Here is a 27,881-nt window from a genome sequence, read left to right as displayed (position 1 = left end):
CTAACCATGAAGAACCTTCACGTTAACTTTTATAAGTGGAAAAATGTTAGTGTTCGTCCTCCAGCTTCACTGTTTATGTTATGCTAACATAGCTGTGTCACTAGTGATCACGTAGCACATCATTATATACCAGCTAGCCCAACTTCAGTAACCCTACAAACGTCACTGCTGTTTAGTTTCCTGTCTTCATTTATGTTGGAAGTGATAGCAGAGCTGTACGTTTGATTTTTTTCAGAAATCTCTCAGTCAGAACATGCTATATCATGCTTAGGTAACTAGCGAAACTAGCGAGCTAACTTCCGCTAGCTTCCTGCTAGCTTCTAACTCCGTTAAATGGTAAATGGCCTGTATTTATATAGCGCTTTTCTAGTCCCTAAGGACCCCAAAGCGCTTTACATATCCAGTCATCCACCCATTCACACACACATTCACACACTGGTGATGGTAAGCTACATTGTAGCCACAGCCACCCTGGGGCGCACTGACAGAGGCGAGGCTGCTGGACACTGGCGCCACCAGGCCCTCTGACCACCACCAGTAGGCAACAGGTGAAGTGTCTTGCCCAAGGACACAACGACCGAGACTGTCCAAGCTGGGGCTCGAACCGGCAACCTTCCGATTACAAGGCGAACTCCCAACTCTTGAGCCACGATCGCCTGTAAATGTAATACATTTTGTTTTCATGGATGCCTGGAAGTTAAACTTCATAGTTACACCTGGTAAAGCAGCAATGCTGATCGTTTTATTAAAGATGAAAGAATTTAGACAGTTTTTAACTCTTAGTGATGCTGCAGTGTTCGTTTGACCTGAAGCATCACTAAGAGTTTAGGACCCAGATTACTCCCAGATTTAAGGGCATCTTAGTCCGACGGCCGCTTGCATGTTCTGCAAAAAAAATGTGCTTTGTCGTGTATCTGACGGACAAACACCAAACCAGTTCCACATCACTGAAGTTGCACCATTTTTACAAACCAATTCTGGTTCATCTGTTTCACTCAACAATCGGCCATGTGCGTATGAAAACAAAGGCACTGCGCATGCGCGTTTTACTCATATTCTATCGCGATATTTCATTTTCCTATCGTAGCCTAACATTATACCGGTATTACCGTGAACGGTATAATATGGCCCAGCCCTAGTTTTCAGTATATGTAAAAGTATGGCTTTGTTATTCTATGTAATAATTTCTGAAAAACCTTTAGGTATTTATTTTATAAAGTCCATTTTTTATAATTTCAAGTAACATACTAACAGCTTCACTGTTCACCTTTCGCTCTTATAATCTAGCCAACCTTTATGTACTTGAGTAAGAAAACGGTATCTCACTGTACGGTAACTGATCAGCCAGTATGGTTTTAGGAAATTTTGAATTAGGCAGAATGACATTTTCATTATTGTTTTTATTTTTTATTTATTTATTTATGTATTCATCTTTGCTTTACCACCCTTCTGAAATCTCAGCTGAAAACCATATTCTCCATGGTAATCTGTTGTTACTGGGACAGTGGAGGCTTGGGATGTAATGCCATCTTTTTACAAACTGTCATTTGGTATCTCTCCCTTAATTGCTGGTCATTGATGAGCAACACATCGATGCAGCTATCTGTCTTCCATATGTACAATTATAGAAACATACAGACACACAGACACCTTTTAAGCCCTTGTCCTCTGATCAGGTGTCCATGTAGCATTTACCTGGACCACTGTCACCAAACCACCTGTTTCATAATACATATAATGTTTAATCTGCACTGGTCACTCCACGTTATTGTCATTGATATTTATATTTAAAAGTGCAATACTGTAATTTTCTGCTGCTCATTCCTGTGCAATATCCCATCTGCCCTCCCGTCATATTTCTTTTCAAGATTTTCTTATTTAATCACTAGTGTACATATATTTATATTTATAGATAAATATATATTTAGTCATCTTTTCTCTTTTACCATGTCTCTCTAATATTTTGCTCCTTACTATTTTTATTTTTTCTTATTATTTTATTTTCTTATATTTTCTCCTACTGTATCATGCTGCTGAGTGACTGCTGCTCGTCAAACACATTTCATTGCAATGTTGACCCTGTGCTAACTTGCATATGACAAATAAAACTGAAAACATGTAAGCTAATGGTCCCAACGTGCTTAAAATACATTTTTTAATTATCTGTGTAATTTCTGTTCATATTTAAATTAAGAGGGGGTGGCAGTAAAAACTCTAACAGAAATGTCATCAAGTACACTTTCAAACGATTGCGCTGTACGGACTCGCGTACTTGACTACTGAGAAATGACTTTCACGTCAGACTTAGCGGCTCTTATTTATCCAAAGTGCGACACCTGAGCGCAGACCCGGGCTGTTAAACAAATATGAGCAAATGCAGATGTCAGACAGACTGTCCAAATTCTCCCAAAAAATCTGCAGGCACCTGTTTAAAATTAGGGTTAGAATAGAAAATTCTAAGTCTATTATTGAGATATTCTTATTTTCTGTTAGTAGTTAATCTTTGCAAATGACAAGAGATAATGCCTAGATATCTCACCTCATCTTTCATCTGTGTATTACATATTAACTGCAGGAGACACTCATGTAGAGCTAGTATCTCACATTTATTATTATTATTGTTATTATTCATCTGTAAACCTGACGTGTTTCATAATTGCCTTGGCTATGTTAATCCTCATGCTCTTCAGGAGGCGTCAAGACGCGGGGAACACAAATGAGAAATTAAAATGGAGCCACAGTGGAAGCAAAACCAGACACCTGAACATGGAAACACAAGACTTTCACAATAAAACACGAAACGGTGAACGTAAATAATACAATATGAAGCAGAGTTAAATTTGGAAACATCACACTTTATTTCAATACGTAAATTAAAACAAAACAAAAAACCCTCAAACCACATTTAAATTACATGCAAGACAATGTAAAAACATCTGTGTTTTTTTAGAATAAAATCACTACATAAAAAAAGCCCATGCAAAGAGAAGAGGAAAAGAACAGATAAAATGAAAGTCAGCTGTCCAGCCACTCCAAGTCTTCCCCTTCACCACCATAAGATTTCCGAGTTACCCCGTAGTCCCATAATACCTCCTCACCAACTGCGATGTCCTTCAGGGCAATGAAAAGTATTGTCTCCTGAGGTCCTGCAGGGAAGTTCATTGTAAACTTCTGTGGCTTGGTGTTTGGATTTTTCCGGGAATGGTTCATTCGCCTCCCATAGGTGTCAATGTCGGGATGACAGGCACAGGGGAATGCAGTGGCATCGATGCACATCCCTCGGTCACACTCGTCCCTGAAGAAGAACAGATACCCCGACTGGGGCCTCCGTTTCCCTTCTGCTTCAGTGATATATGTCCCGTGGTAATCGCACACTATATCCCCTTTGTGGAAAGGCATAAGTGCGATCACACCTGTAAGTTGAAAGAGACCATCGGTCATGACAGGGCTCTTAGAAACGTTCACTTGCAATTTGTCTAAATGTTGTGTGCATTTTACCTTTGCCCTTCCGTTCCCCGAAGTCTTGCAAAGCCAGGCCCTTCCACTTCTGCTCTGCAATCGAAGACATGAGGGACTGGTTGTCTTGCATACTGGGCTGCGGAGCAACCCAGGCCTGCAAGATGGCATTGACAGTGGGCTTGTTGGTGTCCCATTTCTCCTTGTCCAAAGCCATCTGCACACGTGCAGGCTGAGGTGGGTTTCCTCTTCTGCCAACTGACTGACCTAAATGAAGTGGTCACAAAGCGATGTACAAGAAATAATGCAAGTGATTATTGCGGCTTAAAAATGAAAAATCAACCATATGCATTTTAGTCAATCACGTATTTGTACCTTAAAATATTCCATATATTTATAATTGAGCTATCTGTGTATATTTGGGTGTACAACATTGAGTGGGTTATACTTACATGTATTGTATTATTTAATTAGTTCAGACTGTTACTGCTATTGTCTCTACACAAGTGTATTTCCACATAATTTTCTTAGAGATTATTAAAGTATTTTCATTCTGAAATACATACAAAACAAACAAAGCAATGCAACAGAAGCAGCTCCATTAACATGACATGCCCAGGCCTTACCGAGAATGTACCCAACTCTGTTCTTCAGCTGAATATCCCTCCATTTCTTGTAGTGGTGTCTGTGCTGTAGAAAGCCAGCCTGTACACACTGCCGTTTGGATGGTGGCTCTCCAGTCAGCGTGACCGGGAAGGCCTGCAGGAAGGCATCCCATTCTTGGAGTGGCAGATGCGTAGATGATGTGCTACATGAAAGGTGTAGAGGAGGGGATGCATCAAATCCATCAAAAGTTTTTAAATGTGGAAACGTGTAACACAGGTTGACTTGTGGTAGTGTGTGATATTTTTAAAAAAAAAGTGTACCTGGCCTGTCCTGGTGTCGGTAGTCCTACTGAGCTTGATGCTGACTCAGCCATAGCATCCCCAGGTTCAGTGCTCAGGTATCTGTGGTTTTTAATGCATGCAAATTAATTAGAGCCAAGAGAGATGAAAAAACCAAAATACAAGGGGCGAACATCTCTGACATACAGCAACATATGTGGCTGACTGTTATGAGTCCAGGGTTAGGGTTTCTCTGTCAGATCAAAGAAACAAATCTTTCTTAATATGCTATTGATCCAGTTAGGTCAAGCACTCACCTCGCTTTCAGGCGTTTTACATCTAATGATGGGTTGGACAGTGGGACCCCACATTCTCCTAGGAAGAACTTGCCCCTGTCATCGCTGCCAGCAATTTGATTTTGCAAGGACACTGGACGGATGTTCCTAAAATAGCAGTCCAACAACTGCAGAGAAAAAAAGGAATCAATGTTAAATATCTCATAAAATCAATTCACAAGGTGCCTATAGAGCAAGAAGAGAGTCGCTGCTGAGAATGAATGACTTACTTGTTCTTCCTGGCTGGTTATCTTCAAGTTACCACTCAGCTCAACACCATCAGCTACTGCTTTCCGCGCCATCCAGTCCTCTACCTGTGTATGTAAAAAAAAAGGTGTTGGAGCTTAAAGAAATACAGACTTACATCAGCTGTCATTTCACTTATCGTGCACTTTGGTTGTTGGTGGCGCACTTACACAAAGTTCTTGAACAGCATTTCCTGTCAGTCCATGTTGTAAAATCAGGATGGCCTCACAGTACTGTCTGAAGGTAGTCATTGCATATGTGGGGATGCAATCACCGCCAGAAAGTCTTGTGTGGAAATATTCAATATCCTTCTTGGCCACGGCAAGAATTTCCTTCTTATCAGACCTATTGCAAATGTGACAGAGGTAAGACATTATTGAAAGTTTGTATGTGTCATCCAATATGTGGAAGTGGCAATAAGGTCATCATACCTCGCTGTTGGCACAACTGTCGAAAACGCTTGGGGACTGTTCGTGATGATAAATCCACGTGTTTGAAGGCGAGTGCAGAGTTTAATGCAAGATTCTTCATCCTTGCAGTACTCCTGGAGCTCTGAGAAGTTCCAGACTCTACCTTCATTAGAAAACAGCTTCTGTGAAGCAATGGCTCTGGAAGCTTCTTCCTCACATTCCTGTGGTGTGCAGTCTTTCAGGCACACTCTGCTCAGGTGTGTGCGAATGGACTGTTGCGGCTTTTTACAAAGCAGGCAGTAGACAATGTTTCTCTCCATCTTGTTTGCACTGTAAATACAAAGAGTGAGAGGCAGAAAGTGAGAGAGAAAAACTGCATACCAATTTAGTTTATTTTGATAGTATGAGAAAACAAACAAAGAACAACAACAATACATCCACACACAAACTTTGCTTCCATCCCACCCCCCCAAAAAAACTTAAAGAAAAAAAAGTTTTAAAACAAGTTTTAAAGTTTAAAAATGAGGAGAATGGCACATGCAAGTTTTACATGTTCAACCTGTCACGGCTGCCGAGGCGAGCCGTGTGGATTTAGAAGGAGGACCCAAGATGCAGGCAGTGGATGAGATACCGGTGGTTTTATTTACAGAGGTGTAGAAGCAAACAAACAGTGGGGCATAACAAACAACTAAAGACACCTAAACTGGGAGAACTAAAATAACAGACCTGGGAGCATATGACAACGGATGATGAATAGCAGAGAGACGCAGACGAGGAACAGGACTCCGTGGAACACAGGGTAACAGACTGACACAGAGTTACACAGACTGACACGGAGGAACACAGACGAACCGGCAACAGGCAGGAGAACACACAGGGCTTAAATACACACACCAGTAATCAGGGGTTGAGAGACAGGAGGGCAACACAGCTGGGAGGAATCTGGGCTGACGGGACAGGGGAAACGTAAACTGATCACACTCACATACGACGCGGACCTTCACAATAAAACAGGAAACTTGCATTAAAATATTCATTAAAATACCTCATTTGTAGATACCATCATTTTGTAGACCGCGGCTGAATACCCGCTAACTAGCTTTAGCATCCAGCTTCACCACGAGACAAAGAAATCACCCAAACACGCATAAATTCCAATCCAGGCAGAGAGACATACGCATAAATAAATCACTTTCAAACCGGGAGACGCTTAATATCCACTAAATAGCTTTAGGTGCCGAACATGACCACGACAGACAAAGAATCACCCAGTCACATGAAAATAATCGCGATCGCCAAGATACACATACAAAGAAAAAAAATCACTTCGCTTCTTACAAGTTTTAATTACAAACGATACCTCTGGAATAAAGTGACGTCCAAGTGCTAACCACACCATCATTTTGTAGATACCTCATTTGTAGATACCATCATTTTGTAGACCTCGGCTGAATACCCGCTAACTAGCTTTAGCATCCAGCTTCACCACGAGACAAAGAAATCACCCAAACACGCATAAATTCCAATCCAGGCAGAGAGACATACGCATAAATAAATCACTTTCAAACCGGGAGACGCTTAATATCCACTAAATAGCTTTAGGTGCCGAACATGACCACGACAGACAAAGAATCACCCAGTCACATGAAAATAATCGCGATCGCCAAGATACACATACAAAGAAAAAAAATCACTTCGCTTCTTACAAGTTTTAATTACAAACGATACCTCTGGAATAAAGTGACGTCCAAGTGCTAACCACACCATCATTTTGTAGATACCTCATTTGTAGATACCATCATTTTGTAGACCTCGGCTGAATACCCGCTAACTAGCGTTAGCATCTGCCGAACATGACCACGACAAAGAATCACCCAGACACATTAAAAAATCACTTTCAAAGCTAAATTTTAAACCGGAGAGAGAGAGATACACTTACCTTGTCAAACCTTACACTGTTGTTCCGAATACTTCAGAAAATGATGTTCAAATCTCAATTTCAAAACGTAGGAGAGGTGGACAGATGCATGCGGGTCCAGCATACGCTACGGTGTCTTCTAAGGTCAATTTCAAACTGGAGGAGGGGCGGACTGACGCGCGCCGTTGATAGTGTCATCATTACGTTAATCCGAATAGGCCGCACCACTCCCGGCATACCACTAGAATAAAGGAATTATCGGCCCATATTAACGAAAAATAAGTCCAGTGTGAAACAGTCGCTTGGCGAGCGATCGGGTGGTTTAGCGAGTGTCAGCCTCTTAAGTTTAAGACAAGCCCGGCTGCTTTTTAAGCGACGCGGCGCTAGCTACCCAGCTAGCGTCAGTACACAGGAACTACTTCCGGTAGTTATACAAAATAAAAGCGTCCCCAATTATAATCCGCTATAATGCTCTTATTGTGAAGGGCAAGCGGGACGCCATACTTCCGCTGCAAAATGTATTCTAAACGCTTTTAGGTTGTTTTTTTAACTCACTTTATGTGTCTTCCATAATGTTATTTCTCTTTCCTACAGTGTCTGTTACAAATGCTCAGGCAGGACCAATTAAGTAAATTATGGGATTAGTTATCTCGCGACTTCTTGGACAGCCAATAGCGATCGTCCTTACGTAGGCGTTGACAAAACTGGGCGCGATTGGGAACTGCTTTCTACAAATCGTCAGAGGACAGGATGCCTTCGCTGACTCTTAGGGGAGTGACAGTGAATTTCCCCTTTTCTCCGTATGAATCTCAGAAGGCATACATGAACAAAGTAATCGAATGTCTTCAGGAGGTAAGAATCGACTGTCATGTGTATGTCTGTTGATGGAAATGGGGGCAATACCGAGTAGTCATGGCTGCTGGGCTTTGGAGTTGACACATTTCTTGCAAGTATCAGCTCGTCTCACAGCTGCTATCCAGGCTAGATGACTTCTTTTGGTAACATCTGATACACGAGCTCCCTCATGATGCTTCCAGGTGGGGAAAGAATAAAAATAGAGCCGATTTTCCAGCTTATTCCCTTCCCGATCGTGCGATTTAACAACCAACAACACATTAAGTGCGAGCCATTGCTGATGCTTTCGCTCCTTCAGCCCTTTGTTTGGCCTGCTAAAATGGCACTTCGGCAGTCACACCCCCTCCCGTGACATCACGCTCCAAAGCCCCATGAAGCCACCATGCTTACCATTTGCCGAAAGACAAGCCGTCTGACGTCTGCTTGTCCAAAATGTAGCTTCACATAATATAATGATAATAATGGGGAAAAAAACATATGACAAAAGAGGCTTCATGTCATTGACCTGTCCTTAGAATTTCTTTACAGTTTCTATGTAATACAATAAATAGCACTCTGCTGACTTGTCTTGGGTTTACCCTGGCTCTTGACAGCTGACAAACAGCTCAAATACCCCCGATGTTTAATCAAGAACTGATTTAAAAATCTGCCTTTTCATGTGTATGAATGATTACAATGTTTTTCAATCATAAAATATTTGCTCTGGCAGTGAAAGCTTACTGAACCTGAACCATCCTTATGTTAGGCTCCCGAGACAGTTTTGCACTAAACATGTGGTTGTGTACTCTCTCTGATAGTTTTTTTCTACTTCTCACCACACTACACATCTGGCCAAAGGTCTGATCAGTTTATGCAATTGCAAGGTGTATATCCACATATCAGCCACAAGTCACAAGAATTTCTACTTCTACAGTGCTGGTCAGAGTTTGATCAAACTTGTACACAATTGTCACCTAATGGATCTTGACACACGCTGTGCTGTTTTATTTATTTATTTATTTTTCACCTTACCTTTTAACTGATCTGTGCAGATATCTGCCCTTTTATGAACCTGATCTGCTAGATATTTCTTTCTGCTAAAAGGGAGATCTTTTTCCACAATGCCAAATCTTTGCTCATAAAAGCGTAGTCTAATACCTGGAAGTCTCTAATATTTTAATGTTGTTACCATCACAATTTGTGTTTTTGGGTTTTCTCCGTTTGTTTTTTATTTTATTTTATTTGATGTATATCTTTACCTGTCTGGTTATTTCAGAAAGTCAATGGGGTTCTGGAGAGCCCAACAGGCACAGGTAAGACTTTGTGCCTGCTGTGTGCCACCCTGGCCTGGAGGGAGAACTTCAAGGACACCATGTCTACCTGTATGATGGCAGAGAGGCTGGGCCAGGAGATGTTTCCAAACACACCTATGTCTTCCTGGGGGACAGCTGATGGTGACAAACCATGTATGTTTGTATCATCTGCAAATCAAGAGTCATTTGTAATTTTACTTGTCAAAGAAGAATAACAGATACATATACAAAAACGCAAAGGATATAAGCTACGAAGACATGCTGTGTGCTTACATCGCTATGCAATAGAAAATGAGCTAGCACTGATTTCTTTATATTTTGATAAATGGTAAATTGACTGCTTCTTCTATAGTGCTTTTCTACTCTTTTTGAGCACTCAAACCACTTTATATTTTGTTAGGAAAATAGGATTTAACGATTCACTCAAACATGTAATGTTTCCAAACATACATGGAAATATTCTACATATTTCAAGACAGCATTTGTACTACTCTAACAAGGTTGTAAGTCAATATTTGGTAGGATGTCCTTCTTCCATTCCCTGTCAAGATGGGTTGTCATCCCCATGTTTCAGCTATGCATTCAAATCGTACAAAGAATGGTTGAGATGTAGGAGGCTGCTCAGCTTGGTGTTCAGGGGCTCCATGAGGTGGTAGCACAGCTAATAGCTGTGGCAGGTGCTCAGTCTCTCGCTTTGGGAAAACAGCTGTTGTAGAAATGTCAATCTGGACAGAAGGCTGATATAGAAGTTTAGAATATACATCATGTTGCAACTTTTGCATATTTATTGCTCAGCTGTTTAATCTGTTCAAACTGTATTGTCTGTGTTCTTTTGGATCATTGCATAAATTCTCAAATTTCTTCAAAGACAGATTTGCGCATATACACTGTTAGTAAATGAGGCCCAATATCCCAGAAGTTTGACTTGATGGTATACTATGTTAAAAAGTGTTCAGTTAATTTTTTTCAGCAACGTATAAAGCCCTAATTGTCTTTTCTTATTGTTGTCAAGCCTACTACACTGATGTCCCCAAGATCATATATGCAACGAGGACACATTCTCAGCTTACACAGGTTATTAATGAGTTAAAGAACACTTCATACAGGTAAGCATTTCTAACTTTTTGATCATGCATGATTGTCTGAATGACAGCTATTCACAATATAAAACAACATTTCTAATAGGTTTTGTGATCATGGTGTAATGAGGACACCAAACCCCTACTGTTAGTATATACTAGGGAGATACAAATTTTAATTACCAGGTTTACAGTATACATTTTAGTATAGCTGAATTTGATCCTGGAATGGTACAATAGCTACCGTTTTTATTTTGTTTTGTTGTGTAATGAGTTCAGTTTCACAAAAAAACACTCAGGCCTGATAACTGAAACCTAATAACAGAATGTATCTGACAAAGTTTAACAGGCTAAAAGATCTCAAAAAGCAACACACAAGTCCCAATTAACCAAATACTACTGGTGCTTTAAAGGGTTATTACATAAGCTATAATCATTTTGAAGTCTTACTGAGTGCAGCACCTTTTGTCTGTTCTGGTTTTTTTGGCTATTTGTGGTAAACCAGTTCTCCCATGTCTCTTTCGATTCAGCCCAAAGGTGTGTGTGATGGGCTCAAGAGAGCAGTTGTGTATTAACCAGGACGTCATGTGTCAGAAGAGCAACCACGTCAAAGTAAGTTATAAAGGCAATATTAGAGATATAAATATAATGGGATGTTTTAACTGCTATGTCTAATGAATTGTTTTAAACACAAAACAGTGAATTTCTTCAAGCTCACTGCTGAAAAAAAGGAGGAAAATCTACTTAAAGTTTGACTACATTCACAAAGAACAAAAATCAGTTGTGCCAACTGTATTCTATTGGACTTCCACTCGAAACAGTAACTTCATCCTTGTTCTGGTCAGCCGCCAACAGTAGCATTATAAAATCAGTTCTCCACCTGCTGCAGGTTCTGGTTGGTGTGGTGCCTTCAGTGTGCATTAGATCTCAGGAACACAAGCACTACTATCGCCCGCTCTAGTTCAAGACGGTGGAGCTTTATTATATCTGAGAGCAAGATGAATTCCTCATTTTTGTGGAAGCAGCTCAATGAAACCAACGGCCACCACACCAGCCCCTTTACATGAATTCCAAATCCTGCTCCTCACATACAAGGTCTTAAATAATCAGGCCCCATCTTATCTTAATGACCTTGTAGTACCATATCACCCTATTAGAGCACTTCGCTCTCGCTCTGCAGGCCTACTTGTTGTTCCTACAGTATTTAAAAGTAGAATGGGAGGCAGAGCCTTCAGTTTTCAGGCCCCTCTTCTGTGGAACCAGCTTCCAGTTTGGATTCAGGAGACGGAGACTATGATCATGCTTAAAACCTTCCTCTTTTCTAAAGCGTATAGTGAGGGCTGGATCAAGTGACCCTGAATCCTCCCTTAGTTATGCTGCAATAGGTGTCTACTGCTTCTACATTTTAAATATTTACAACATTACATCATGACAATTTTCTAATTTTGGTGGGCTCAGGCCATTTGCTAGTAGTTGTCTTTCTACTGCGTGCCAATAGTGCCTCTACCAACTTGTTATACTTGTTCAGTGTCAAACAGGGAAACCTATCCAGGGTAAATTTTCTCAGAGTTTAAAGTAGGCTACTCCTCCACATTCAAACGAGCCAGTTGAGGTGGTTTGGGCATCTTACAAGACCTCACCAGCATGTCAAAAAATAGTTATTTCATCTGCAACAAGAGTGTCTCAACCGTGTTTTTCACGTAACAGTCACATGAAGATTCACCTTCCAAGGCCTCCCCCCGCAGGCCCTCTCAGTCCCAAAGGTCAGAGACGGGTCTCCTCTTCTCCAGTGATTTATGGTGCCTGGGTGTGCCAGTCTACATATAACTTGCAATACCTAACTGTGTGTGGAATAAAGCATAAAAGACATATGTGACGCTATCCTTTCTAATGTCTGTATGTGTACTATTAAAAATGAGCCAATGAGCTAGCTGGTGGAAAAAAAATGATAAGTAACGGGTTATGGGTAGATAGTTAGTGATTTTTGTCTTATTGTGGAATCAATTTTTTTGTTTTTCAGGTTCATATGTGCAGAGGAAAAGTTTCCACCAGGTCATGTGTCTACTACAAAAAACTTGAAGGTAATGGTCTAACAGAGTGACTATATCCGTGTAGCATAATAGTCTAGAAAAGCATGTAATTTACCTTTTTTGTTTGTGTTGTACAGACTACATATATCATTCAAATATTATATTATTCAACACTAATAACTTTCTATGTATCGTACAACCTTGGCCTCACGTACTACTGTGAGGAAGTTTGAAGTCCAGGAATGTCCAAAATGTGGATATTAATGAAATGTCTACTGCCTGCTTTTAGTGGCTGTAAAAATTTGAATGAAAATTGTTATGTTGAGAATGTGGTCCATGCATTTGTTACTTCGAGGATAGCAAATTATAATAACTTGTTATGACGCCGTTCTATAACTTATATAAAAATCCCCCATTTGATAGAAAACAGGAAACTTGACACGTGTCATTTTTATACATCTCTCTGTAAATTTTTATCTGCACATATGAATTTGGTTTCTTGTGTATAAAGGACTACTTGTGTTTATATCTGTCTTGCTATAAGAGCTGTGTAACCATCCCAAATTTCTAATTTCTGGGAATATAAAGGTTTAATCTATTCTATTCTATTCCATCAGTGATTTATAGCAATTTATCTTATAAATACTCAATCTTAAGCTTGATCTTCTTTTTTTCTTCTAGAAAAGAGCACTGATAGAGACTTTGTTAGTTCTATCCTTGATGTGGAGGATTTGGTCCAATTTGGCAACAAGCAGAGGTGTGTAATTGATGTGTTCTTTTTTTTTGTAAATTTCTGTTTCACTAATAAGTCTCTGTTCTGCACTTTCTTACTTTGGTAAGAAATAATCAGCATTGGCAGGTGGGTATGTCTCTGTGTGACACCAAAGTATTGTCTTAATAGTAGCTAATGAATCAAATAGTATTTTATTAATCAGTCACTTGATTAGTAGTATCCTCTTTACTTCAGTATAAGATGCTATTTAGCGCTGTCCAGCAAAACCCTTTAAAACTGTAGCCAGTGTGAAACCCCTGTAGGTAATCTATAGATGGGTCACAACTTAAAGTTAAGCTGAACTCTTGATTGGAACAGTGAGGTGACCCAATAAATATGTTACAAAATAGAGGCATTTCATTATAGTGGGTTAAGTGACTTGCAAAATGAATGGGGCTTAACAGATATTTGGTGTTAACCGTTTAGGAATTGCAGCCATTTTTAATGCATCGTCCTCTATTTTTAGCAGTTTAAAAGTAGTTGGATAACTGACTGATAGACAGTTTCATGGCCAGGTAAGGACTGGTCTTTCATCATTTCATGACAAATTAAGCAGAAAAAAGATCTAGAGTTGATCAAAGTGTTGAATTTGTATTTTGTATCAGTTCACTAAAACTTTCAATACAAGGACCAAAGTCATATCAATACAATTGAAGGAGAAACATCATAATGCTGAAAAAACCCAAAGAAATCCATCAGAGGTCGAAAACAAAAATAAATAAGAGTGGTCAAATCAACAATCTAAAAGTACCTGGGTGTACCATAGCCGAAATAATAAAATGGCCACTGACACCTTATATAGGCTACTGATATCAGGACATACGGTGTCCTCACAGTTTATAGAGATCTTCACCCAAACTCCAGCACCCCAACCAATAGAAAGAGGCAAGGTGATTAGTGAGTTCAGGATGAAACCCTCAGCATCCATGAAGACACTAGCAAGATGGGCCACCCGAGATGAGCTGCTTGGGTGACTCAAATACATGATAAGGAATTGTCATGCACAATCCCTCTAGCACACGCACCATTGACATGGCAACTAGCAAAGGCTGGCTTAAAGGACAGCACAGAGGCTCTGATTGTGGCACCACAACAATAGGCCCTAAGCACCACTTCAATAAAGCCAGGAGTCAACCATAGCGCACAGGACCGAAACTGCAGAGTGTGCAATGGCTCCCCGGAGACTATCCAACACACAGTAGCAGGATGTAAGATGTTATATAGGCCTGGCTACACTTAGACCCAGCTATCAGGATGGGTCTGTTTTTGTTTGAAGTTCATGTATTTGATTTCGGATTTGCACATTTTTCCACAGAGTCTGTCCTTACTACCTCTCTCGTTCACTGAAACAAGAAGCAGATGTCATTTTTATGCCATACAACTACCTGCTAGATCCAAAGGTGAGCTCAGTCATCCATCCTCATTACATCTCAGGATGATATATGTGACCATAATTGAGCATTGAAAGAGACTTTAGTGTTATGATTGGCACTGTCATTTCCAATTTCCATGAATCCTAATATTCAACTGCCACTCTCTCGCTCTCTCCGTCTTTCCATTCCACAGAGCCGTAAGGCACTCAGTATCGACCTGAATGGAGCTGTGGTTATCTTTGACGAGGCTCACAATGTGGTATGGTTATATCTTTCCTTTGTTAAATGTATTCACTAAGTAAACTAAATTAAAGCTTCGAAGACCAGAAGTGACCCACTACTAAGGCTTTCAAATTCATTTTAACTTGTATGCCACATAGAGCCTAAATAAAGACCGCTGGGCTGCTCAAACCCTAAGCACATATTAAAACAAATGCTTCCAGATTTTCCTTTTGTTTTAGTGTAGAGAAATACAAGTACATGCACAAATTCACATTAATGAACTATCCTTTTGCAAGCCAGATATTGAACAGCATAGCTTCACAAAAAAATGCATTTTTTAATAAATCCCATGTCATTACTGTGCATTACAAGTGATTGATTACAGTAGATCTACAATTTCACAAAATGCTCAGTGTACAGTATTTAAACATGAACAAATATTTTCTTTTATTAATTAAAGAACCTAAAAAACATAAATTCAAACTCCTGTATGAAATGTACTCTTGGGCATACTAAAGTACTAATGTCATCATCATGCCATAATAGTTGAAGTGAAATGTATTAAAATTTCCAGTTACTTAAGCTTTACAAACAATTTGTAATAAATAAAACACAATGTGGTGCGATCACTATTATTTATAGGCTGATACATATTCCATTTTCAAACATGAAGAGAACGTTTGCAGACCTTTCAATTTGGGGTAGCAATGTTTATATTATATTATATTAGATAAAACTTTATTAATCCCTCCGGGAAATTTTACTTCTTTTATTTGCAGGAAAAGACATGTGAAGAATCAACATCATTTGATCTCACTCCCTACGATGTAGCCTCAGCCATTAATGCTGTGGACAGGCTGCTTGTGGAGCAGTCTAAAGAAATCAGCCACAGAGACTCTGTGAATGTAGACTTTCATGGAGAAACCTCCGCTTCTGGTAAGAAAACCTACTTGTCTCAATTTCTCAGGTTATATACATGTTTCTAAAAGAGTTTTCCATGGAATATAGTATAGTTATGTATAAATTTCATGGCATTTTGGGCTACTTGTATACTTGTATAAGTTTGGATTTACTTCTACCTTCTAAGTCTTCACTAACTTTATTAGCCTTAGTTTAGCCTTGGCCTTATTAAATTATTAATAGTAATAATTTTTTGTTGTTTTGTAAAGCAAGTAAAGGATTGTCAGCTGCACGTCTTTTAATATTTTCTTTTTTTGTTTTAGGTTTCAAATTAGGTTTGTCCACCATTGCAAAAATCAAACGTAAGTATTTATTAAAGTATTGCGGAGTCAGTCGTCCTGTTGGTTTGTGACAAGAGTTAATTTTCAAAACTTATTTTCTGCTTTAACAGAGATACTACTGGATCTGGAAGCTGCCATTGATGCCTATGATCCAAGTGATCAAGGCATTACCAAACCTGGAATGTAGGTGACAGCATGGTAGAACAAATAAAGTGTGGTCATAGAATGTCTCTGTAGTTAGTACCTTAACCGTAGTGCGGGTTCTCACTTAAAGCTGCTGAGAGAATGATTCTGAATCTTAACTGTTATAATAAACCTAATAAGCACTGCATGTCTCTATGTTGTGTCTTAGCTTCATCTATGAGGTGTTCGAAAAAGCTAATCTGACCTTCAGCAGCAAGACAGCAGTCTATGAAGCTCTGGAGCACATCATTGGATACCTGGCACAACGTAAGGCATCATATTTTGGCTTAGACACATTATCACATCATTTATCATTTGTAACATTGGCTGGTTTTATTATACCGATCAGTGCAACTAATTAACAAATGACCTGTTTGATGCATGTTTCTCCTCAGAGCCAGGAATATTTCTCAATACTAGTGGACTCCAGAAGCTTTCTGATATCATACAGGTACACTTTGTATGGCTATTAAAGAATTTGGTCAATATTAAACTTTTTTTGGGGGGGGGGGATTTTTGTCTTTTTGAGTGAAAATTAATATGCATTGGTCCCATATTATTTGTGTGGCCTAACAGATTTGATTGAGGACAGTCAATAAAATTATAGAATTCATTACTCTTCGTTGTATAAAGAGTAGTTATTTAATCACCTTGTGGCATGTTTGAAGGTTCTCCTTTGTTTTGTTATTTCAGCTGGTATTTTGTGGTGAACCGTCAGAAAAGGAGAAACTACACCAGATGGAAACCAACACGGCTCATTTCAAGGTGTGTTCATTAAGTCAATGGAATTTTTTTTTTTTTTTTTTTTTTTGGGGGGGGGGATACAATTCGTGTTCATATTGGAACCAGCTAAAAGTAGCATATCTTTGCCACAACTATCACCATTGTTCCGGTATATTAAATTTAAAAAGAAATCTTGGAAATTAAATAACTAATTATGAGCTTCTGTCATTTGTTCGGCTCAGGTTCATATCCATCGGGACACCAGCATTCACTCAAAAAAACATAGTGTTGATATGTGGGCTTCAGGTTCATCAAAAAAGCAAGGTAACGGTGCACAACCTGATGCATTGTTGTGTTACATGGATCCACATTGACAGAATGAATTTTATTAATACCATTTATATATTTCCGCTAGAGTGTGAACCCTGTTAAAAGTTATAGTTTCAATCGTTATTAGTGTATGAAAGATTCGTACTACAGGTAAATGTGATGTGTTTCTCTGGAAATTGCAGGAAATATTCTGAGTTACTGGTGCTTCTCTCCGGCCTTCAGTATGCAAGATCTGGTGAATCAAGGCATTCGCTGCATCATTCTGACAAGTGGTACCCTATCGCCCCTGTCTTCTTTCACATCTGAGATGAGAATGTAAGTTAGCTGTCACTCTGACTGCCCTGCTGCACAATTACATTTTTCCCACACCAGCTTGAGTAGCAACTACTTTAAAATAAAAAAAAATAAAAAAAAACAATCACCTTTATACCTGTTTAGTCTGAACATTGAACAGAAGAATTAAACCCTTTCTACAGTGAACTGCTGTTTGATGTAGAAACTGTTCACTATCTCATAATTTAAATCTTCTGTTCATTATTTGATTTTTCTAGCAATTGAACGATGCTCAACATAAAAGTTAATGATTCATTTTATAGCCAGGAGAACTTGTTTGACATGGTCTATGAATAAATCAGAATGATTCTGACAATACACAGATCTATGTAATCCTCTAACAATTTGTTAGCATCCAAAGGCATTGTCATCTCTGCTATATACAGTGTAGTATATAGCGAGACAAGACGATGAGGCTCCAATTCCATGCAGTGCAAATGACTAACAATAAATATAAGAAGAGTAAGAAACAAATACACACTTTATGACTAAAGTAAAAGGATCAATAACAATTTAAATTTACAAGTTACAGTTGAAAGAGTTAAATTGACCTTGATGGTCAAAGGAGCTTGCAAAGGAAAGCGTCTGGACTTCTTTAAGTTGCTTGAAGACGTTTCACCTCTCATCCGAGAAGCTTCTTCAGTTCTAAGGTCAAATGGTGGAGAGTCCCAGATATAAACCTAGTGGGAGTTTCTCCCCACAGAGGGACAAAAGGACCCCCTGATGATCCTCTAGTCGCCTGAGCCAAGGTGGGAAACTGGGTGTGGGTCCCAATCAGCCAGAGTTTCGGGTGTGTTCATTGTGAAACCTGGCCCCACCTTATCATGCGAATTCCTGAGGTCAGATGGCCCAGGATGTGAGTGGGCGTTAAGGCGTCTGGGAAGGATCTCAAAACTGGATTATAGATGGCAGAGAGTTGGTGTCGTAAACCCCGCCTCTGTTCAAAGATGGTCGCTCACAGTGGACATAGATGGCTTCTTTCACTCCTCTTTCAAACCATCTGTCCTCTCTGTCCAAAATGTAAACATTGGCATCCTCGAAAGAGAATGCCAATTGACCTTGATGTTATTTAAAGTGACGAGTGTAGCAGCTTGTAAATATGGGCAGGATTCTTGAGAGTGGAGTTAGTCAGTATGACACATGCCGATGAATTTGCGGCATTTTATCTTTACATTTTCAAAAAATTCTGTCTAATACATCTAACATATATGGTTTTCTGTAAGTGTAATGCTTTTTGAAAATGTTGTAACCTCCAATTTTTCTGTCCTTCACTGAATAGAAATTCATCATGAAGTATCATATGAAGTAGCATTACTAGTAAACTTTTGTTTGCTGCATGGACAGCGGGGTAAACCTAAAACTTGATCACAGTGAGTTTCTGCTCCTCCTCTTACAGAGAATTCCCAGTATGTCTGGAGAACAGCCATGTGATTGAGCGCGACCAGATCTTTGTGGGCGTCATTGCACAAGGCCCAGATGGAGTGCCCTTAAGTTCAGCGTTTGATCGAAGGTCAGTATTCTTTTTTTAGCATATGATTACTTTCTAACAGGTCACTTTGGAAATTTGCAGTTGTTTGAAATGAAATATGTTTTGCCATATGCCTAAATACAAATTAAGGTGCATGGCAAAACTTATAATTTGCTCATTTATTTGCTAGTTTTTCTGACTTCTGGAGTCAATTATCGTTGTGTAACGATATTTTTTTCTCATGTTTTGATTTATTATAAAGTCAAGTTAAATCCTTTTATGTGTATGTAAGACTTTAGTTAATTTTTATATAATACTAATTCAAGAAAACAGTCTTTTCTATGCACTTTGTATTGCAAGATAAGTATTAGAAAGAACACCCCACCAATCATACTGTTTTATATTCTGCACTCCAGATGGATTGAGTGCGTTAAAATATTTTTCATGTTAATTGTGAGGACTGCCTTAACGCGTTTAAGCCTGTTAACGCCAGATTAACGTGTGAACGCTGACAGAACTAATATATACCTACATTGGTTCTGACTGTGAAGTTTTTACTTGATTGCTAAACTCAAACTTTAAATTTCTGTCACAGGTTTGTTCCTGAAAACATGGCATCTTTAGGCAACACTGTTGGTAAGATCACAATATACAGTATTGAAATTGTTTGGTTTTGCTGTTTCTAAGGAGATTTTTTTTTCTTACTGACATCAGCAACACTGTTAACTTAATGCTCTGATCTTCATGGTTATTTCATATTGCTTATTATCTTTTTCATTAAGTGATGACGTACCTGAACCCAGTTTCCGGGCCCAAACTACTCTGCATTTATTGAGGCTGTTGTGTTTTTAACACATTTTAAGGCTTTTATCTTGTTCTATTCAATCTGAACAAGCCCATTTTAAAAAAAAAAAAGTTAGCGTCCATCCTTCGGCTGTATGTTGTAATGTTTTTTTTTAGAAATCTCTCGATCAGAACATGGCGTACTATGTTTAGGTGGAAACTAGCAAGCTAACTCTCTGCTAACTTTTAACTCTGTTAAATTTCATAAATTCTATTTTCACAGATGCCTGGATTTTAAACTTAATTGTTACCTTGGTTTTGATTGTGATACAGTTTTGTAACCTGTGTTCTTTTCTCAGCCAACCTGAGTCGTCTGGTTCCTCATGGACTCTTAGTATTTTTCCCTTCCTTTCCTTCAATGGAAAAAACATTGGAATTCTGGAGGGTAAGTGTAATTCAGCAGAATCACCTGTGGAAAACCATAAGGGTTTGGGTTTTTTTTCTTTTTTTTTTTTAGCTTTTCTAGTCACTTTTATGTTTTGTGTTCTCTTTCTCCATGAATTATATTTTGTATTGTCTAGCAAATTAGAAATACATTTAATGGAAATTTAATATACAGACAACTCTGCTATTGTTTCCAGTGGATGATGGGCCATGCAGACGAGCTTTTGCAACAGTCGTATACGGATCGAATGGCCCGGAGCAATGGGCCAGACACCCTTCTCAAAGTCCACAAAACTTCTCAAAGTTTTGTGGACTTCTAACTATACCCTTACGTTCACGTGGTCTGTCCAGCATTCTCCCTGGTAACCCTGTCCCGGGTAGTAGGAACTGTTCCTTTGACGTTCTATTACCAGGGGCCTTTTAAATCGCTCTTTGTGTGGCCCCTCAACCAGGACCAGTTTGCCATGGGTGACCCTACCACGGGGCAAATAGCCCCCTCACAATTTAGCCTCTGGGATACCTGGGACATACAAACCCCTCCACAACGATAAGCTGGTGGGGCGGGGAGCCATCAGGGTGCGTAAGGGTACAGTGTGCATATTTTAAAAAATAGTAAAGATATCAAAATATAAATGTAATAATTAAAAGTAAAAAGCCTTTTAACCAGTATGAACTCATTTCTTTCTTTCTTTCTTTTTAAGTGAGGTACTCCACAGTCAATTTAATCATTTATAACAATCTAAGATGTTACTGTATAAAGTAATTTCCTGCGTGTGTATATGTGTTATCACCAGGCTACTGGACATGCAAACCGCATTGAGAAGTTAAAGCCCATGTTTGTTGAACCTACAGAGAAGGGCACCTTTAATGAAGTTAGTATTTATTTATATTTTAGGTGTCTTATCACTCGGCTGTGAACCCCTCTTTAAACATTTCACATCTGAAGAAATATCCTAAGCTTTTTATAGTTATAAAAATCTAAAGATTTGAAAGAAATTGAGCTTCTTTCTGTCTATTCCTAGGTCATTGATGGTTATTACACCAAAGTCAATGATCCCCGATCCAAAGGAGGAGCCTTCTTTGGTGTGTGTCGAGGGAAGGTGAGGAGGCTGTCCATGGACTCTGCAAAAGTCCTACAATGTTTTCTGTTGTCATGTTTCAGCTCCAACTTTTGCTGTATAGTGTGGGTATACAGTTGTGATCAGAAGTTTACATACAATCATCATGATCATGAATGTTCGTACAAATCATCCATCTGTACCATACTTGATAGTTGGTGCAGTGTTGTTAGGTGTTAAGCCCTCACTTTTACTCGTCCAAACACACCTTGTAATTGTGGACAACAACTCGATCATTGTTTTTCTCGGTCCAAAAAACTGTTCTCCAGAAATCATTTGGCTTATCTATGTGGACACCTGCAAATGTTGTAGTTGTTGATATCCTAGAGTCCCCCCCTTCAGAGCATGGTAAAGTAGTGAGTCATTTGAATATCTTGTATTTAATTGAAGTTGTTTGAACTAATGATCTTGGAATTGCAGTTCAGAATGGTTCCAAGAGACCTTCCCAATTTACATAAACTGAGTTCCTTGGACTTTCATGTTGTTCTGAATATTTGTCCTTTTTATGCTTGCAAAGAGAAACTTCCAGCTGTAATAAATCACAATCACTGATGAGTTTAATGGCCTTGACCTCATCAATTTGAAAGACAAAGACCTTATGAAAGATTTAAGTGGATGTCTGTTGATATTTGAGTTTATTATATGCCTTTGACCCTGTGCGATTAATATAAAATCTCAATTAATTTAAAGTAGTGCATCCAATAATGTTCAAGTCATAATAGATGAATGCTGTAAAACCATTTCAACCTGGAAAAAGAGCAGTTGAAAGAAATCATTAGAAGCCCAAAATAATCATGACATTCATACCCATGATGAGTGTTCATAAACTTCTGATCACAATTGTATATGATATTCAAAGGACATGTCATATCTTTGGTACCCTTGTCCTCTTGTGTCAACATCAGGCAATTTTTTTTCTTTTGTTTACAAGTGTATTACCATACAATGTTTTGGGAATGACTGTTCATTTTTGTGACATGAATATCTCTCTTTGTTAACCGTTTTATGCTGTTTTTCCATTTTGCAACCTACCTCTTTTTCTATGATGGCTGTGACTAATTGGATAAACATTTAAGAAAACGTAGATATGGAGTTAGGATTCTCTTTCATTTTAATGTAGGGTTACACAAAAACTTTCTCTCAAAGCTGCTATGTAATTATATCTTCTTGTCTTAGGCGAGCGAGGGTCTGGATTTTGCAGACATGTTTGGTCGGGGTGTCATCATTACTGGCCTTCCTTTCCCTCCAAAAAAAGACCCTCGCGTTGTCCTGAAAATGCAATTTTTGGATGAGATGAATCAAAAGAATTCTGTAGGGCAAAAGGTGAAAGAAAATCAACAAAATTAACTATTGAGGTACACTAAAGGATTGCTTGGTCGTATAACGGTAGTTGGATTTCTGTGTGTGTGTGTGTGTGTGTGTGTGTGTGTGTGTGTGTGTGTGTGTGTGTATGTGTGTGAACAGTACTTATCAGGGCAAGACTGGTACAGACAGCAGGCTTTCAGAGCTGTGAATCAGGCCATTGGTAGAGTGATTCGTCACAAGGAAGACTATGGAGCGATCTTCTTGTGTGATCAGAGGTCAGATATAGACCACGTTTACTTAATTAAGTAACATCATACAAGAGGGAACATTCTCCACTATACCAGACAGTGTCTCCGAAGCTTCACATTTAAAAAATTCTCAATTAAGTGCTTAGTTCACCTTATTAATTGAAAATGTAAAAAAGTATTCTTAAACTAAAATGAAAAGTTTCCCAACAGATTTAAAAATGCTGATACCCGGGCCATGCTTCCATCATGGGTGAGGTCTTATGTGCGCCTCTATGACACCTTTGGCAATGTCGTCCGTGATGTCTCTCAGTTCTTCAGGACTGCACAAAAAATGGTGGGTAGTCGCACCTGCACAGTTCATACAATGCTGCAAATTCTTTCATTATTCAGTTTTGTTAAGGAACCAGCTAATAGTACTGTTGGTAATCCGGATTTGTGGGTAGGTTTTTTAAGCTCTGAAAAGATAGGAAACTTGAGTTGTGATTTAAAACAAAAAAAATCCAGAGTAGTTAAAAATGTGAATATTTACCTTGAGTATTTTCATTAATGTCTATGGCACTATTTATCTCGCCAAAATATACTTTTAATGAACTTTGATTTCTAGTTTTTTCTGCCAGTTTTTTTATAATAAAGTTAGAGTTATGGGTTTTTGTAACACCGTGCCAACCTTTGTTGTCGGATTCTTTTAATAATAAATATCGGCTAACATATCATATCATTGCATGTGCAGTAAAATGTGTAGACGCTTTTATGAAAGTTGTTTGCAGGTCAGTTGGTCAGCTTCTACTGACAGTGTGTGCATTAAACATTTAAGAGGCCTGTGGTTGGGAAGAAGGCTCCAGCACACAACCACGAGACTGAGTGTTCACGAGACACTCAGTCCTCCAGTTCCACTTCTCGCCGCTACTTGCAAACTTCTCACACCCAGAAGGCCAAGGTGTTGGACACATACCTTCCCAGCTTGAAGAGGAGGAGACTCAGTTAGTACAATGGATGTGGTTTGATGTTTTGCTATGTTTCGTTTTAGCATATTAAAGATCAAGGTGTGCTTTTGCTATACCAGATATATTTCACTAGAATGTCTTTACAATTCATTGAGTTTAAATGGAGAAAAACTACATTAGAAACAATGAGTTCAATAATAAATGGTATAAATTGAAGTGACTAAAAGCCAGTTAAACCGAAACCTACAGAAATGCAAATATTAGTTTTAAAATGTACAGCTGCCCCAATGTGAGTCCTTGATTATTTTTTTGTGATCAGATGAGAAGAATGGAGCCAATGACATGGCCAATTTCCTTAATCAGTATGAGGTGCTGCACAATAACAGGAGACCACTCAACTTGCTGGATGCTTTGGAGCAAGCCAGCAATACCATTGAAGAGGACATGCGAGAGCAAAAGGTAGATCATTTTCTGACATTGTCACAGTGTAAGAAGTACTAATTCACATCATGAGTAACAGACAAAGTGTGTGAGTAATTGTGTGTGTGTGTGTCTGTGTGTATGTGTGAGGGGGGATTACTATAGATTTTGAAGAGGATGAAAATTGGAAAGGCAGTTGGTACAAATGACATACCTGTGGAGGTATGGAGATGTATAGGAGGGAGAGCAGTGAAAATTTAACCAGATTGTTTAACATAGTCTTGGAAAGTGAGAGTATCGCTCAGAGAAGAAGGATATTGGTACAGTTATTTAGGATGTGCAGAACTATAGTAACTACAGCAGGATAAAGTAGATGAGATATACCAGCAGCTAAGGAAGATATATATTCTTGGTGCATATATACCAATCTGTTTCAGGTATGCTAAGGCACGAAAACTAGATTTGTTTTTTGCATTGAGTGTTAACAGAGAAGTATGCCAGTATGGTATAACGTTATAACCATTTTCCTAATATTGTGTTGGTTGTCCTTACTTTCCGAAACAGTCCAAAAGACCTCTGAAGGTCGTCTGGGTTATCTGGCACCAATATGTTTGCAGCCAGAGTTGTGTTCCTCAAAACATTTTTGAACGTATTTTACATTATCTTGCTTAGCCATCATGGAATACTATTTCCATGAAAGGGTGTGCATGATCTGCAACAATGTTTATGCAAAATTTACATCTCAAAGTAACATCCAAGTAATGATCATCTTCTACTGTGGCTCCATTGAAAGTGTGCTCACATGCTGCATCTGTTTATGGTTCTCTAGCTGCACCATGCCACACAAAAAGGCATTTGAGAGGGTCATTAATATGACCCAAAAAAATAATTCAATTCTAATTACCTATTATTGGCAGTGGACAGGGCTTAGCATGATCACCCTGACTGGTCTGAAGCTATGTAGCCCCATACTTATATGTGATCCACTCTGTATTCTGACAGATTTCTATCAGAATCAACCAAGACTTTTTTAGCAGTTTTAGCCACAGTCGCTTTTTTTGATTAGTACACATAGGCCAGTTTTTACTCATTAGTGAGCCTTGGCCACCCATGACCCTGTCGCTGGTTCACACACTTTCTTTCTTGAACCACTTTTGATAGATACTGACCATTGCAAACTGGAAATTAATATAAACCAAGACAGGTACCATGATGAAGAGAGAATCAATCTTCTTCACTTCAGCTGTTAGGGTTCATAATGTTAAGCCTAATCTGGTATATAGAGAAGGTCAGAAGTATTCGCATTGTGTCTTTTTGGACCTCACATGGTAGCATGCCAAGAAAGGAAATATGGTACTGCAGAAATAAGTCAGAGTAAGAGCCAGATACATGAGTAGGTGTGCAGTAGGAATGACAGATGGGGATCTGATCTGGGCCACTTTTGTTTGCAGTACTAATGGTTGACAGATGAGGTCAGGCAGTAGTCTCCATGGACTGTGATGTTCTCAGACAACATTGTGAATTGTAGTGAGAGATGTAAGCACGTGGAAGACAGTCTTGAGAGCTGGAAGTATACTTAGTTTTTGATTGATTTCTGTACTTGTAAAATAGTGGTAAAAAAGTTTATGCTGCTCAGATTTTGTTTCTTCTAATGTCATTGAAGAAGCTGGGTGTCCCTGAGGATTTGTCTCAAGAACGTAAACCCAGCAGGGCTAAGACATTCCTGGCGGACATGAAGAAGTCCCTGAGTGAGGTCTGCTGTCACCGCATCATACGGGCGCTGCACACCTACAAAAAGACTGATGACCTGAATCACCTGCTGACTGAAACCGCATTTTTAGGCAAAGACACTAATACTCAGAATCTCCTACATGGTAAATCTTCTGCTGTCATAAATTAATAGCTGCAAAAATACCTCACTTGGTTAACACTGAGACTTTAAGAATGACAATATACTCACTGGAGGCATGAGAGTACGCTCTCTCACCTACATCTATGAAGTATACCTGCTTTGCACAGGTCTGAACTCGGAACACGTTTTCTAGATTTACGAGTAGTTCATATTACTCTCTAGGTAAAATGTGTCTAACCAATTCACTTATTTACAAATCCATTAAAGTCATTATCTTTTTTTCAACTCTTTCGAATTGAATGAAATATTTTAAATTATTATTTTTTTAATATTAATTTGTTTATTTAAAATCTCACGCCAGCAAAATAGTTGAAATATGTGCAGAATGCATTGACTTATTGAAACAAGCAGGGATTTTGATTTTCAACTTGGTCATGCACAGTACAAAATTGTAAAAGTTGTGTTTTGTCCAAATGGTAAAGATGAAATGAGCTTTAATTCAAGATAGAGAGAGAACTCTTTATTGTAATTGCACATTCATACCTATCACAATAGTAAAACAAAATAGAAAAATTTCCCACGTCGGCACTACAAACCAGGATAATTGTTAACATGGATTGTTTTTAATAACTGGGTAAAAATCTCTTGCAGTCAGTGATTTCCTAAATTGTCCCATCAACATCACCATATTTAATTTCAGCCTTCATACATGTTGACCATGGCTTGCCCACCTCAACTTGGATGAACTGGCATGTTTGGATACAGTGCAGATCATAGTTGGTCAATATGAATTTCCAGTCTTTTCTTAAATTGATTTCTCTACCATAATATGTATACGTAATGAAACTATGTACTGTGGATAGGATCATTGCGTTCTTTGTAGTTTGCCCAGTTTTTCACAATAGCTTAGGAACCCCTCAACCAATGTTACTTTTAAAAAACTGAATATATCTGTATTCATTATCAGACATTTACACAATACTAATAACAATGTCAAAGTCATAATTTCGCACCAATATAACAGTGTGTTAGTGGAATATTGCTAAAACAGTTTGTAGTTGATTGCTATTGCTGCCTTGTGTCACAGGCCTCTACCACTTTGTTCGCCCACACCACAAAAAGAGGTTTGATGAAAATTGCCAGAAGATGGCAAGGCAGGGCTGTGGATACAAACCTGATCACACTCTGTCCAAGGATAGGAAGAATACAGTAATGCTGCAGAACGGTAAGAAACATTATCTGATATTTACTTAGTGCTCTTGTGCGAACAGATCAAGTTAAATTTTAGTTAAATGCCTGCTGTGGATGTCATATTATAGTTTGTGGTGTATCTACTCACAGACAAGTCCAAGTAGTTTGGAGATGACATTTGGGTGGAAGATGTCAGACTGGCGTATCACCTCTTCCAGGATGTCTCCTATTCCAGCAGAGAAGATGACTTGTCATTTGAGGACAACTTTACAAAAATGTTTTCAACGTTCAATAAAATAAACCAGCCATTCAGTGACTCCCGTACCTCAGCTTGGCTTCAGAGTTGTGTTCTTATGAACGTATGTATGTATATGTGGACAGTGATTGTGGAGAAGTGTTCTGGCAAATTGGAAAGACAATTAAAAT

General features: G+C 38.8%; 2 protein-coding genes across 2 annotated transcripts; one reads left to right on the top strand and one right to left on the bottom strand.

Annotated features, from left to right (window-relative positions):
* Positions 1-2,834: 2,834 nt before the first annotated feature.
* Positions 2,835-7,674, bottom strand: LOC146686775 (uncharacterized). Its single transcript, XM_085438686.1, has 9 exons — positions 7,271-7,674; positions 5,353-5,661; positions 5,092-5,266; positions 4,906-4,989; positions 4,658-4,803; positions 4,383-4,463; positions 4,083-4,264; positions 3,499-3,723; positions 2,835-3,413 (listed from the first exon to the last, which is right to left on the bottom strand). The coding sequence occupies exons 2-9, from the start codon at positions 5,649-5,651 to the stop codon at positions 3,016-3,018; spliced, it is 1,590 nt and encodes a 529-aa protein (XP_085294812.1). The 5' UTR covers positions 5,652-5,661; positions 7,271-7,674; the 3' UTR covers positions 2,835-3,015.
* Positions 7,675-7,740: 66 nt separating this feature from the next.
* On the top strand, positions 7,741-27,784 carry LOC146686774 (regulator of telomere elongation helicase 1-like). Its single transcript, XM_085438684.1, has 29 exons — positions 7,741-8,101; positions 9,360-9,549; positions 10,409-10,502; positions 11,006-11,087; positions 12,496-12,556; positions 13,187-13,262; positions 14,593-14,677; positions 14,844-14,909; positions 15,652-15,808; positions 16,096-16,134; positions 16,224-16,296; positions 16,466-16,563; positions 16,692-16,747; positions 16,990-17,061; positions 17,262-17,343; positions 17,532-17,664; positions 19,079-19,192; positions 19,746-19,786; positions 20,293-20,378; positions 21,172-21,249; positions 21,400-21,477; positions 22,672-22,818; positions 22,960-23,075; positions 23,259-23,382; positions 23,863-24,028; positions 24,312-24,451; positions 26,076-26,286; positions 27,352-27,489; positions 27,606-27,784. Exons 1-29 carry the CDS (start codon positions 8,000-8,002, stop codon positions 27,617-27,619), a joined length of 2,919 nt encoding a protein of 972 aa, XP_085294810.1. The 5' UTR covers positions 7,741-7,999; the 3' UTR covers positions 27,620-27,784.
* Positions 27,785-27,881: the final 97 nt, after the last annotated feature.

The sequence above is a fragment of the Copadichromis virginalis genome, linkage group LG18, assembly GCF_057382275.1.
Source record: "Copadichromis virginalis isolate Kocher_CV1m ecotype Utaka linkage group LG18, C_Virginalis_male_GT1.1, whole genome shotgun sequence".
NCBI classification, from domain to species: domain Eukaryota; kingdom Metazoa; phylum Chordata; class Actinopteri; order Cichliformes; family Cichlidae; genus Copadichromis; species Copadichromis virginalis.
Note: the sequence above shows the minus strand (reverse complement) of the source record. Positions and strands in the feature narration are given on the sequence as shown.

Coding starts and splice junctions, on each gene's coding strand:
- LOC146686774 (XM_085438684.1), top strand. CDS start 8,000: ATGCCTTCGCTGACTCTTAGGGGAGTGACAGTGAATTTCCCCTTTTCT. Junction 17,344..17,531: donor AGGTTCATCAAAAAAGCAAG/GTAACGGTGCAC, acceptor TGGAAATTGCAG/GAAATATTCTGAGTTACTGG. Junction 24,029..24,311: donor CTTGAAGAGGAGGAGACTCA/GTTAGTACAATG, acceptor TTTTGTGATCAG/ATGAGAAGAATGGAGCCAAT.
- LOC146686775 (XM_085438686.1), bottom strand. CDS start 5,651: ATGGAGAGAAACATTGTCTACTGCCTGCTTTGTAAAAAGCCGCAACAG. Junction 4,804..4,905: donor TAACCAGCCAGGAAGAACAA/GTAAGTCATTCA, acceptor TTTTCTCTGCAG/TTGTTGGACTGCTATTTTAG. Junction 3,414..3,498: donor CGGGGAACGGAAGGGCAAAG/GTAAAATGCACA, acceptor TTCAACTTACAG/GTGTGATCGCACTTATGCCT.